This window comes from Aplidium turbinatum, chromosome 16 (assembly GCF_918807975.1).
Source record: "Aplidium turbinatum chromosome 16, kaAplTurb1.1, whole genome shotgun sequence".
Taxonomy (NCBI): domain Eukaryota; kingdom Metazoa; phylum Chordata; class Ascidiacea; order Aplousobranchia; family Polyclinidae; genus Aplidium; species Aplidium turbinatum.
In genome coordinates, this window is record NC_137487.1 from 8,759,093 (window position 1) to 8,774,049 (window position 14,957).

A 14,957-nucleotide genomic window follows, 5' to 3' on the forward strand; every position below is an offset into this window, starting at 1 on the left:
TGCTAAAACGTAACGTGGCTTATTGCGAGAAATTTCTTATCTATTGTTCCGTTAATGTGACGCAATAAATTATTACGGATTTCTTCCTTTGATGAACAGTAATCCCTCCTAACGCAAAATTCGTGCGCAAATGCCCAAACTCGTAATGTAACTTGAAAAGATGTCGGTGAAATTTTCGGCGGTATGTCGGTGACGTTTTTCCAATAGAAGACTTTGTTTGACCGTGATTTTTTGTAAGTTTTCCATAGAAACTCGTCTTCCGAAACTGTTTTCAAAAGTTTTGAGTGACTACAGATTATTTCGACACGCATGTCTGAAGATATAACTTTTGCCAGTGTGTTCTTGCGTTAGACGCAGAGTCTACAAATACATTCGTTTTACATGCATACTGCAATTCAAAAGAATTCTATCGCTAATGTGGTGATCGCGCGTCTCGGAATTGGCAGATGACCACACTAATGCGTTCAATTTCGGTGATTTTTAACGATACCCTTCTATCTAGGTAACGTCAGGCTTGATAGAACCGTCATCGGTTAATCCGGATCTTCGCCTAATCCGGATGGAATTGCCGGTCAAATCGAATCCGGATTAACCGAGTTCTACTGTATTTATAAAACGTAGGTGTATTTTTAAACCTTGGATTTAGCACTGATAATTCCGGCATGCACAAAGTGTTCGCGGGCCGCATGCTGCCCGCGTGCCAGGGTTTGGACCACCCTGAATAGTTAAAACGCATGACTGGACAGCTCAAAGCAGCGACCGCTTATTATCGAAAGGCAATTATCAAATGACAGGAGACTTGAGAGGTTGATTGGTTTGGGGTTAGAAATAGGACTTTGGAAGATCATGGGATTTAGAATAGGCTATTAGAGATTTGGGAATGGGGTTTTTGGTGAATCTAAGAGATCGGTCCTCAATGAGATTGGGGTTTAGGGAATTTTTTATCTATGAATATATTACAGAAATATCCTTTAGGAAAAATTATCCGTATGTATCCCCTGTCCTCCAAATTCTTAATCAGTCAAATTCACATTTCCCAATGCTGCTTTCGCACGATAAATTGTGATTTTAATCAACTGAAATAGTAATATTGAAATGATGTAAAAATGACAGCTTTTGCTATCTAAGATAGGTAGCCTACCTCATTTCGAAACAAATAGGCTGCATAATGTTCTCATTTTTCGCTTTTAATTTTTTCCGACGCGTTTTGCAATAGTGAAATGATGGCAACAGTTATGGATTTAAGTAAACAAGAGAATTACTCTTATATTGAAATCAAGTTAATCATAAACAATATACTAACTTAATTGCATTACTTATCATGTTTTTCGTGAAATGATAGATGAACAAAATTTTACTCTGTTAGGTGAAAGTGAAACAGAATACTTTAATGTAAATAAATAAATACTTTGGTTGGGTAGCTATAGTGATAGAATACTCTGTCAGGTCATACCAATGACGTTATAAACTAAAGCCTGCTCTAAATGTTGCCTTTGCTTGACACTTAGCAACGAAGAATGGGTTGAGGAAAGTAAAGTTTTCTGTGTATCTTGTAAAGCGCTGAAAGCAATACATATCTGCAATGAACACTGCATGACGAGTAAACAGTAAACACCGCTTTGTATATTTAGCTCTGAATAAAGTAAACGCCCAGCAAAAATTGTCTGTTCCCCATGGTCGTGTCTTAGAAGGGCTATATGCAATTAAAATTAACAAGTCTGTGGCGCACTGAGTTTTATCTACTGCATTCTAAACCGGTGGCAGAAAGGAGCAGGCTGAACTTGCAGTAGAAAAACAAAAATTTGCTAACAACATTAAAACTGAGCTTTTTTCTGTTCAAAATCATTTTTCTTACGTTGGCTGTAAACAAGCATCTAAAAAAGGTTTTGAGGTACTGCTTTAAATTGCATGTTAGTCCACCCTAAAGTCGTTGAAACTAAATTGCAAAACTGGTAAGCCTATTAGGTTTCAAAAGTTAAAACTAGACCACTTTATAGAGGAAGTTTTGCTATGTACAAACCTATGCTATAGCAGTCCCACACCATTGAACAATTTCCCCATTCTTGGTGGCAACCTGCTAAGCTTCGTTGCAAAGAAGCCTCTCGGTCCACTGGCATTGGAGCCTAACCATCTTCTTCACTCCAAATTCTGTGCTTCTTCAAACGAGTAGGCCTACCCGCTGATTGAAATGAAGACAGTCAGCCGCTCAACTTCTAATCAACGAGGCTGATGGATAATTGAGTCAATCAGTTGCGGCTAATTGGGAGGGCCATAAATAGAGTTTTGAATGAAAGTCAAGTAGGCTACCACCAGACTCCATTCGTTCATTCCAGATCTAATGCCAACACACTCCCCATCGGCCTGACACTACAAAGACAGGATAGGTGCGCCTTAAACCGTCTTCGTCGGACTTTTCCGCTCAACCATGCACCAATGGGGAATGGCCTCTTCCTCCTCCTGTGAATGTGGTGCCGAGAAACTGACTGCATACCTCACTATCAACCACTGTACCATCTTCAAGCTAGGTAGGCTACCTAACGAAGTGAAAGGTCTGCGCGTCTTCTATGACGAAACAATAGACTGGCTGCTCTCTTGTAGCCTGCCAGTGTAGTCCGGGAATAACGTGAATCTAGGGTGGTAAAACGATAGACCCTCGGTCCAAGATGCTCACACGATGAAGAAAGAAGCAGTCTACAAAGTAAACAAAGACAATATTTGTTAGCTAGTAGCCTATGTAAGCAATTAACGGTAGGCTACAGTTAAAAAATTATATTCTAACAAGTTACAAATTATGGTGCAAGATTGGACATATTCGGCCAGGTCTAAATCCCTGTATCAGGTTTTAATAGCCTATAGTTAAGTTTAGATTAGGCCTACGCAGTTCATTTGTTGTATAAAAACTGACGCATTTATAGTGATGCGGTTTGCAGGCTGTTGTTGTGCAACTTATGCTTGTAAGGTAAATTTTTCTTTCAAAGTCTCCAATTTACACCTTGTGGTGCAGGTACAGTAGGATTTACCGCAGGAAGGCTGCGTTATATCAATTTTAATTTTCTGTCTCTCAAGCAATTGGTTCTATTTTTCGCGGAAAATACGAAACAAACATTTGAACATACCGAACCTGCGACAACCCGTAGCGCTGCAGCTGTTGCCAACAGGAAATTCAATCAAGTTTCCTTTGAAAAAAACATGCGATTGATTTAATGAGCTGCATCTATAAAGTATTAAGTTGATGCTGCTTATGAAGGATACAAATCTCACCTCTTTATCCGTTCAGTCAGGATGAGAAAACATTTTATAAAATTTGTTCATCCTATTACTTCAAAATTTATGGCATTTTGATTGTAGGCTACTCACAAGCTTTTCATAATGACAAAATTACCAGTTTATAATTTACTTGAAGCTTCATCATTGCTTGGACAAAAATTTTCTTGCAAATACTATGTTTGTGGTAGACCTACATTTGTAACTGAATGCTTTTGTAGATGTGTTTTTGTAGACAGCGGTGTAAGATACAGTAGACAATTAGCAAAATTTTGTGGTGCAGAATCTCTGTACAGAGAGTCGATAGCGGTTTTTTTCTTCTTTTAGAGTTATCAGCTGCTCCGCTTGTTCAGCTGTGCCTTCATCAATTTTGGCCTCTCCCAAAATGTTCAGGTGTCTGGTCTGTTCTTGAGAGTAGATATCGTCTTCCACACTTTATAGGGAGAGATAGAAGCTGTGTACTTCTTTGAGTATGTCGGCTTTCCTGATGAGAGTTGTATTGTTTGCATTGTGTATCTCAGTGATAGAGCTGCTTCTCTAATTTTGTTTTGCTTTGAAGAAGTTTTTGGAGGGTTCTTCATCGCTTATTGGAGTTATTCTGGATATGATTGCTTTGTAGTCGTAGAAATTATTGATTTTCTCCAAGAATTCTGGTCGACACTCCTCCAGTATGTAGTCCGGGTGAGCCTCCAAAGTGTGAAGCATGTTTTTGGCCTGATTGTAATCTTGTCTTCGCTTGAGCGCAACATCTTGTTTTTTTGTTTGTTTTACTTTTCCCATTAAATAAGCTTTCGACTTACAGCGCCATACTCATATTACTTCATAAGGCTATAGGACATATATTATATCTACCTATAGTATAGATCATATGCCTGTTCTTTACGTAACAGTTTTACCTGCCTAAAGATGCCGAGTCAAATGAGCAAGTATTTGTCTGTTGTACCATATGAAGCGCCTGAATGGGCTAGACACTTGGATGGAATTCCTAAAGAAAGAGTTGTGGTTTGTATTATACTTCAGTATAAGAAATACATGTGTTTGCAAAGATTTCATCCTCTTCGGATACGAGGAATGGCCTTCAACATTATGTGATATTTTTATGTTTTCACCCTCGACGTACTTTAAACAAGTCACAGTGATAGGTTTAAAAATATTTTTCATTGCCTGCAGTCTACCAAACTCTTGCATCTCTGGCATCAAATAGTCACAGTACTTAAAATTTTTAATCATTTAAACTTTTAACAAGTTATTTCTAATAGGTTGCTTTGTAATCTTTATTCTCGGACTGAGAAAGCCTCTTGGAAAGCTTAATTCTAGAAGTTTGGTATGCTTGTAAAAGCCTTGAAGTGCTGATGAAGATCTGGTTAACAAAATTGACAGTGAAGTTTCCGTTTGTCGACATGTGTTTGTTTGTGAATTTTTTCCATCCACGAGGATTTTGCAGAATTTCCATCTTTGTTCGTATTGTTAGTTTGGTTGGGTTTTAAATATTTATCCTGGGACTGACAAAACCTTGATAGGTTATTTCTGGTAGTTTTGCATACTTGTAAACCCTTTTGATGCATGGCCAGTTACCGAGATTGACAGAGTGAAGTTTTCCGATTGTTGAAATGTTGTTGCCTGTGAATTATACCATCCATTACGTGCCGCTGAATTGAGAGCAGTCCTGAAATGCGTTGCTCAAGCGCACACCGCTAGCTGAGTGGAACCAGCGCAGCTTGATCTTGAAGCTTCTTCGTTCATGAAGTCACACGCTTACCATCTACTGTAAGCTACCGGGGCTGAGCTATTGATGCGCCCGTAAACGGTCGTTTTTTCCCTCCGCGGCCTGGAGGGACTGCATGCCATTAACATGGTTGTACCCATAGTCTATTTTATAATCTTTTTTAGTTGGGAACATTACCCACACCAGTACACCAGTGGAATATTCCAAACGTACCAAACGGATTTGAAATATTCATCAAGCGAGATGATATGACTGGAAGCACTTTGTCTGGAAATAAAGTAAGTTCTTTACAAACCTTGAAAATATTATTAGTTTGCTAATCAATCAATTAATAGTTTAATAACGTTTTGCAGCTGCTATCTTGGGATGCCATAATTTATTACAGTAGTTTTAACGGTTTGTTTGTATTTAACACAAATCTTTTTAGAAAATTTGTATCAAGCTTGGAAACCCTTAAATCTATAGCCTACGAGCGATTATGAAAGAAACTGTTACAACATCGGTAGGCTACTAAATATATGAATGTTGCTGCTGAAATTTTAGCTTAAAACTTTTTTCCAAAATTTAATTAATTTACTGACACTCTTAAAACTGTAGACCCCGATTGGAAAGCATTGGGGTACATCCACTGAACATGTTTATTTTAAGGTACGCAAATTGGAATTTTTATTGGGTTACGCCATAGCCCAAGGATGCAAATCGATTATCACTTCTGGAAGCATCCGATCAAACCACTGTCGAGCTACAGCGATTGCTGCAAGAGAATTGAACTTAGATTGTCACATTTTAGTCAGCCGAGAGCAAAAAATGGTAATTTATTTAATTTTTTTCCAAATTTCAATGGAACCAACCTTGTAATAGTGCTATTATAAGCTACTATAATACAATTTGTGACGATTAGTTTGTGTGAAATAAAAAATATATATTCAATTAACATCCATTACCGGCAACACTATCCTTAAATTTTCCCTTTTACTGTACACACTGAAGCAAAATTTGGGGGGCACCAACATGTCCACACAAAACTTCCAAGCGAAATAAACAAATTAAGTGTTAAGATAAAAAAAAGCAGTGTAAAGGTTGTCTGGTGGGGCTTTCCCAAAATAATTGTTTTAGTCGATTTTTGCGTATTTTGTCTTTTTTGCTTATGATTCTAACTTTGTATTTATTATTCAATTAAAAACTAGATTTCAGTAGAAGTTAGAGCCAAAAGGCTTAAAATCGAAGGTTTCCAATAGCCTTTCAGCAAAATTTCAAAAATCGGTTCCCGGTACCCCATTTTATCATTTGTGCCGATGAACTCAAGGCACTTTTCACCTCATACTTCTAAAACCCTGAAATACGTTAATTTTATTACGGACTACTAGAGTGAGCAATGAGTTTTACTTTGAGATATTGCATTATATTCTCAGTTTTTGGGAGGCACAAACATTTACGCCCCCCTTATATTTACTGCTGAAAACCCGAGTATTGTATGCCACTAACTAGATCAAGGATATTTTGTTGAGAGAGCGAGATAATTTTGTAAAAACGGAGAGAAATTTTGTGTTTTTTCCAAATTTTTAGAATTTTAAAATTTTCTGGACCCGCCACTTTATGTCAAATGCTCAAAAAGTAGGCCTTCATAACAAATTAGTTACTATGAGAATCATAATGCTAATTGCATTATCTGTTTGAAAAAGTAACTCATTATGAACGCAGAATGAAGATGTTGTTAATAATCCTGGAAACCTTCTTCCAGTGATATTCAGTAACAGCACACTTTACATCATACCAAACGCAGTGGACTATTTCTCTGAAATCAGGCCAAAGGAAGAAAGTTTAGCAAAGTTGTTAAGGTAACTTGCTAATACAGTAGACCCGGCTTATTAAGCCTATCTCGGAACTGGACGATTTAGGCTTCTTAGAGGGTGGGCGTATTAAGCGGGAGACGAATTTCTGCTACTCCTATAAATACACACAATTGACTATGGCTGAAAGTTGCTAAATTTGTTAACAACTGTACACAACGATCGTTATTTCTTGTTGGACGACATTACTGTATTTTTTTGTCTAAACCCAAACCATTTCGATACGTTCACAGGCTTTTTGCCCATTCGTGCAGTGAAGACCATTAATATTTTTGTAATTATTTTCCAGCGAATACAGTACGGTAGGCTACATGTAAAAATCTACTCCAGATCAAAGTCCCTGACAGTAACATCTTCAGGCCAATAATAATAGGCCTTGCCTGTGCAGCCTTTTTTCCACGATAGAAATAGCCTACTTTCGGACCTTACATAATTTTCCGTACAATAACGTCGGATTTTCCACTGGAAATATTTACGTCTAAATTTTTTTTTAAACTACAGCCGTTTAGTTGTGTTCTATGTTGTATCATAAAACTAATTTTAAACACTGTGAAAAGTTTAATGACAAGATCTGTTTTGGACAGGAATGTCAAACGTTTCTACCAAAGGCCTTAAGATGTACTGCTGTAACCTAAGACCAGGGGTAAAATTAAATTAAAAAAAAAAAAAACTCTCCACTTTGTTCGCGTTTTGTCGCTTGAACTTTTCTCCAGATCCCTGCCATGTTACGGCAAGCAGGCAAGGGGTGTTGTTTGTTTGCGTTGATGGTGATGAATAAAAACATGATGATGGTGATGCAGCTGCTTTATTTGGTGATGTAATCGTTTACAGAGAAGAAACAGGAGATGTACCTTATTGCATTCCTATGGGTGGATCCAATGCAATTGGCTTGTTTGGCTACATCAACGCATGGGAAGAAATGATTAATGAAAACAACCTTTTGGAGAACTTTAAAGACATTGTAGTGGCCTGTGGAACAGGAGGAATTCTTGCTGGATTGGCAATTGCTAATCACTTGACCGGGCAAAAATTGAAGTAAATATCATTGATAATATGAAAGCATATTTTTATTGTACTGCATAAAAAGTAATTTGAAGTCCATAAGAAGAAAATAATGATGTTTCCAGAAAATTATTTTTACTTTTTTAATACAGGTATACACTGCCACTGCGCAGCATATCTACCGAGTGTCGGTCAAAAATTAAGTTACCACACGTACTAAAATTATTAAAAAGGAAACAATAAATCTGGTTCCAGTTACTTATCTGGAGTCTAGAGTAATTTGTACCAGAAGGTTTTGCAATTTGGATCAACCACAAAAAATGTCAATTATAAAATTGTGTTTGTCAAGTTTTCAATAATTAACAGATTTCTTTTCATGTAATTGCATTACCGAATAATTACAATATAATAATACATAATTACTTACTGCATACAATGATCATAATGATATAACATGGATCAGAAGTGTCAGCACAAACCACATGAACCCAATCTTTTCATTTATCATTAGTAGTAAGTGTTCATGTTGACCGTTTTTTTATTTTTAATACAAGGGTATTTCGTCCGTCAAGAAGCGTTTGGTTGTTAACGTCCTAGAAACTTCATTACAATATTTTAAACAACTTAATATTTTGTTAAGCAATGTTTTTTTTTCGTTTAAACTGTTAGGTTCGTTCAGCGTTCTTTCCTATTCAAGTGAAAAAACCGTCCGTACTAACGTGGTGTCGAAATATAGTATGTGTAACGTAGTTTTTGAATAGCCTTATTTTGAATAGCCTTATTTTGAATAGCCTTATTTTGAATAGCCTTATTTTGAATAGCCTTATTCAGTTGTCATGCATGAATGGCTTCATATTGCGTTGTTTGTTTAGGAAAATTAATTTTACAATTGTTAGCAATAGTGTCTACAAATCAGTTTTGGATGCCCGCTTTGTTACAGAGTTCATGGTCTAAGCGTCATACACGACAAGAAATTCTTGCATAGCCACGTGGATGCTATGCTGACAAAAGTTGGAATTATGGATACAAAGGCTGAAGATATCGTAGATGTTATTGATTGTCATGTGGGAGCTGGTTATGCTATAAGTACGAGTGAGGACAGAGGTATTTATATGATTCTTGATTTAATCCAACCAAACTGAAGGACATTTAATCTAAAATCGATTAACAAAGTAACTGTTTATGAGAAAAATTAGAGACCATACTGACAACATTCCTATAAAAAGAAAAAAACAAATAGGCTAGCGTAATGACTCTGAAATTAATGTTGAACTTGCGAAACGATGTAACGTTTTGTGATTATGTCGATCTGATTATAGCAGTGGAAGACTTCATAAATAGCAGTAGCCGACTTTAAAAGCACATGTCTTTTAAATTAGTATCTCATGTGGGGGCACCTTGACTTAGATAACCGCATGGTTTTTTCGGTGCCTCCATGGTGTAGTTTCCATATCAAAAAAGCGATTTGTTATATCTACTGATGTGTAAATTGAAAATGAATGTGGAGCTATACCGAAATAAACTTGATTGATTGATTGATTAGAGAGTTAACCTAAAAAGTGCATTAAAAAGTGGTTAGCGTGCATTATGAGTTTTTGTGTGTAATAAAACAAAATGCTTCTAGAGCTTTACTTGAAAATTTCCGGCGCCACAGGAATAATATGTGATCCAGTCTACACTGGAAAAGCTGTCAAAGGCATGTTGTCGGAGCTTGAAAATAATCCAACTCGATTCAAAGGAAGGAAAATATTGTATGTCCATACAGGTGAAACAAACATTGACTGTATTTTTCATGCAATTTCTATCTAAAAACTAAAGATATAACATCTAGTGATATATCAAAGACAGAATGAAACTGTTCACCAGGTATTTGATAAATAAAATAACTTGCGTTCTTCTGGTGATTAAGGGCTACTAGGTTATCTCCTGATGTTAAGGATGATGAGCGGTAATAAAAGCTATATAGATATCATCTCATCAGGAGGTAACCTAGTAGCCCATAGTCACCAAAAGAACGCAAGTCACTTTATTTATCTTGTGATATGTTGCTATAATGTATGTTTCGCGTGTTTAATGCGTAAACATAAACAGCGCAGATAGAATAGAAAAACCTTTATCATAAACTTTTATTGATTAGAAAAAAAAAATTATCATCTTACCCGTTTTGTGCAGGTGGATTGTTTGGGTTGTATTTTGGGGCAGTGCAGCCAGAGATCAAGCAGCGGTTCAAGCAAAACACTTACATTTGGCCAAAAGAATCAACAACATACACAAGTTGTTTCGACATTTAAATGTATCTAAATTTGAAACTTTAAATGTGTTGAATGCACAGTTGGAATATAACATTCTCACAAAATAGAAAATAGTATTCTTACAAAAGTTTTTCTTTTCTTCGGTGTCCGACGTTTTTTTCGTAAACAGTTCTTCGTAAAACAATTCTTCGTAAACAATTCTTCGCAAATAATTCTTCGTAAAATTAATTCTTTGTAAAATAATTCTTCCCAAAGCATTTCTTCGTGCATGCAATTGAGATTTGATGTATACGAAGACATGCTTTACGAAAAATTGTTTTACTGATTTCATTTCACCAACAACTGTTTACGAACAATTGTTTTACGAACAACTATTTACGAACAATTTGCTGATAACCTTTTCTTCGACAAGGTTGCTTGTACTGACAGTTGGGGTCAGGCCGATGGGGAGTGTGTCGGCGTCGAAGATGAACGAATGTAGTCTAGACGTGGTACTTGACTTCAATTCAAAATTCCATTTATTGTGCGCCCAAGTAGCCGCAGAGATGCTTATTCATCAGCTTCGTTCATCAAAAGTTGAGCTGCTGGCACGAATGGGTGTCTTGATTTCATTCGACAAAGGTGTTTGCTTGAGAAAGCAGAGATCTTGTGGTGAAGAATATGGTTAGCTTCCAGTGCCCGTCGGCCGAGCGACAGAATGGCTTCTTCGCGACGAAGCTCAGCAGGTTGGATGCCATAAATGGGAAGTTTGTCCAATGGTGTGCGACGCAGGCATCCGGTCAATGTGAGCAGGACACTATTTATGGCAGTGAGCACTGCGGCACCAAATAGGTGCACACTGCACAGTAGTCTACCGAAGAGTAAACAAGGGCCAATACTGCTATACGCAAAGTGTCAGCCCTCGCCCCCCAGCTAGAGCCTGCCAGGCCTAGGTTACGGTGATTTAATTGTTAACTTTTTAGCCTACCAGTTGAGTTGAGCAATGTGTTTACTTATAAGAAATATTGTGCTATTTTTTTAGTTTTTTGGAGCACAAAAATATCTACACCTTACGTAGGCATAGGCCTACGTAAGGTGTTAAAACACATAATACTGTTACACTGTTAAAACACAGAACAGTGTTAAAAACAACTTCTTTATGTCACTATAAAAAAAAAAAAAAATTAATGAAATATGATTGTAGGCCTACAAGCGAGAAAATTGTGCAAAAACTGAATAGACTAAAGTAATAGGTCTACGCTTTTTGTTTATTGAGGGGGCACGTGTCTACATGCCCCCCTGGATCTGCTACTGGATGCAAAGAGTGTATGCTACAGTACCACCTTGGAGAAAGAAATAACAATCTTCCTAGAAAATAAAATCATCATTGTTACAAAAACTTATCTTTTAAGAAGAGGTTCGTATTATATTCCGAAACTAATGACAGTAGGGCAGCCATTGGTCAGTTCCTTTCTGTCGGCCACCTTTCCTTGAGCAACTACGCTTACTCAATTTATTACATCCTGGGTAGAAACGAGAAATATGTTTCAAAAACCAACTTGAGCTTGGAGTCGAATCAGGATCGCATGATTGGACAGCGAGCTTTTTATTCAGTGCGTCATCCCACCGCTTAATGGTAGAAGTGTTTTTTTTTCATATAACCACAAATGCTTGAGCAATGAGCATACAAACCAGCCAGTATTTCTGTTTTTAAACAGTGTCCAAAATTAAGATTTTTGAAGTAGTTGTTGTTAAACTTTGAAAAGAAGTATAAATGAGATTGTTCAACATCGTTTACTTAACCACGTTGGAAAAACGTTTAAGTTACCGTATATTTTCGATTATTATTGACCTTGCATATGATTCACAAGCTTAACACACTCTACAGTCCAATACATTGCATTTATGAATGGTGGACAGACTATAGAGCCACTCTAACTGAAATAAACTGGACTGTACAGAAAATGCTTAAGAGAAAAAAAGGAAATGTTTTTGGCACAATGCGGACATAGGCGTAGCCAGGGGGGGCGAAAGGGGCCATGCCCCCCCCCCAAATTTTCAAAGTTTGGATTCCGAAGTTGAGCCCTTTGTTGAAAATATAATAAAACTTGTAGAAATTTATATCGTTTTCGAAAACATCTGGCTATTTACGCTCCCAGGACTTGTTTTAGACACACAGAAAGACACCAATAAATTTTGCATATCGTAAATCGCACAAAGTTTACGCGATTTACGTTTCTTTTAACTAATCTGTGGAAGCAATTTTAGAATCGCTTACTCTGTTGGGTTTTTGTGTAGTTTTTGAGTTTTTGTGTAGCTGAGTTTTTAGTGTTCTTTAATTTTAGCCGCAGTTTTTGCCCGTTTGTGTGCAAGACCTACCTTTAATAAGTTAATAGCTGTTTATCTGCTAATAAATTTCATACAAATATTACCCTAAAAGTGTTTCCAGAAAGCGCTACAATCCATTATTTGAGTGCAATTTTGCAAAAATTTTCCGGGGGAGCATGCCCCCGGACCCCCCTAGGAAACGCGTGCCTTCGGCACGCTCTACCCCCCCACCAGTTCCCTTGCTTAACCCACCAGGATACGCCACTGCACATCAGATGGCGATGTCTTTAATCAAGTACTTTGTCGTTCTCTTCAATCCATCAAATATTTGCCCCTCCCCCCAAATATTTTTTCTGGCTACGCCACTGAATGCGGATCAAAAGGTATTTTGAAAGAGTTTCAATGACATTTTATTGAGTGAGTTATTTTCAAAAAATTCTTTTTGGATTGAAGCTCACTTAACCATTGCAATGCCAGCAGAAATTCAATTTGATCATCAAAATAAACAGTAGCCTAACACTAAGTTTTGGGTACTTGAGATACAAAAAGCAGTAATTTTATGGTTCATGAAAAAGCTATATAGGTTTTTAACAACCAACAAAGTGTGAAGATCTGTATTACATTTTTTACATTGTCAGGATGCTTGAGATTTAATTTCACACATTTTGCATAGATCTGCACTTAATTATTGCAGGTGTTAAAATCTTTGTCTACTAGAGTTTTATAACACCGAAATAGCTCTCCGGTTAAAACGCAGACTTGATTTACACAATGCATGAACCTACAGTACAAACTTTTTACTACAGTGAAATATAGACCGAGCGACAACAAAACATAATTATCATAATTATCCAGCGTTTTTGACAAAGAAAGAAACCGTGTTTTTTCACGACTGTTAGATACTGTAAAAGTCTTATCACTTGCCCAATGATGTGACAAGTCACAGTTTTACAAGACGTTTTGTTGTGGGCTTCTAAAAGTTGAGTGACAACAGTATGAGACATTTTCTCACAACATAGCCTACTGTAGGTTTACCACCAACAGCATAATAACATTTTGTTACGTCTACAGTAGTTTACTGTAATCCTAACAAATCTTGTCGGGTCATTTAATTTAATAGAATGGAATGTAAGTGTCTGTTCAGCCATGCACGTTGAGGTGCATTCAGGTAGAGAAGCAGCCGTCTCGTGAAGGGAGTAACGTAATTAGTTTGATGCAACGGTTAGGTTACAATGCACCAACCGCTTTTAATATAAGTTCTTACTTAAATTTGGTAGGCTGACATAGCCTCAGGATCAAAATTGGCTGAACAATTTTTGTATTAAAAAAATATTACCCTTAAAAGGTCAGTTTATTTTGATGCAATAAACACGCTATTCATAGAAGTAAAAGCCGGACTCAGGTTACATATGAACAGTAACAGAGTAGCAATCAAAATTAATAGGCCTGTAGGCTATAGGCTAAGCCTGATAACCAACAACTTATCACCAATAACCAATCTTCAGTTTAATGATAGTAGGCTATACCAGAGGTGGGCAAACTACGGCCCGCGGGCCGCATGCGGCCGCGAAAGCCTGAAGCAAATGTATAATAAAATAATTCTAAAATTGCTTGAAAATTTTAATTACTAGCCTACAATGGCTTAATTAAACTTTTTCTTCAAATATTTCATCATGATAAAGATAAATTATAGTCTTTTTGTAGCATCGTAGGGGTTTGTTTCCCCAGCCACATTGTGATCTTGCATGAATGCATGGCTATTATTAGTGTCAAAGCAGCCATTGCTAAACAGTCGATTACGTCACAATCGAAATTTCTGAATTCGGCCGGTTGCATCATGAGACTTTCTTCGTTTTAGTCTTGGATCAAGGCCAAGACTCTTGGTGTTGGTAGAGAAAAGCGGCGACTGCGACAGTTTTTCTAATTACTGTATGTTAATTCGCTCACAGATGTGTTCTGTTTAATTCGCTCAAAGCTCGTCGGGCAAAGTGTTACCTTGATGTGAGTTGTATTCAAATAAATAATTGAGACAAACATTTTTTATATCTTTTATGTAATACATGTAGGGGAGAGTGGGGTTAGTTGGAAGACGGGGTTAGTTGAAAAATGATCATTTTTTTAACTCCCGATAACTTTTTTAAATATTTACTGCCAACATGTGAAGTAGTTTATAAAAACACATAATCCATGTTAGTTTCGATTTGTTGAGTCAAGGTATACCTGTTTGGCTGACAATTTTCTATTTTCTTACTTTCGAAGTAAAATTTTTGGCAATTAAAAAACATCTTATGCGTCGATATCGTTAAAGATAGGCAGAAGTTTTTTGGTGTGTGTCAGCTGTAGGTGTTCAACAACACTAAGACATAAACAAATTTTAGTCCAATGCGCCATGCTTGAATATTTTAGGAAAATAGTTTGTCACATGCTAATGGGGCTAGTTGGAAAATAGTGGGTGGGGTTAGTTGGAAAATGGTTTGATAACGGTATGACTATAGTAGTACGATACGAGTATATCGTCGTGGTATGATAATAAATAGTATAAGCTCCAATGTATTT

At 36.9% G+C, this 14,957-nt stretch overlaps 1 protein-coding gene across 1 annotated transcript; it reads left to right on the forward strand.

The window, feature by feature from the left end:
• Positions 1–4,170: 4,170 nt before the first annotated feature.
• Positions 4,171–8,984, forward strand: LOC145785169 (uncharacterized). The gene is made up of 6 exons (XM_082596864.1): positions 4,171–4,266; positions 5,155–5,268; positions 5,639–5,800; positions 6,692–6,828; positions 7,672–7,875; positions 8,783–8,984. Exons 1-6 carry the CDS (start codon positions 4,171–4,173, stop codon positions 8,982–8,984), a joined length of 915 nt encoding a protein of 304 aa, XP_082452990.1.
• Positions 8,985–14,957: the final 5,973 nt, after the last annotated feature.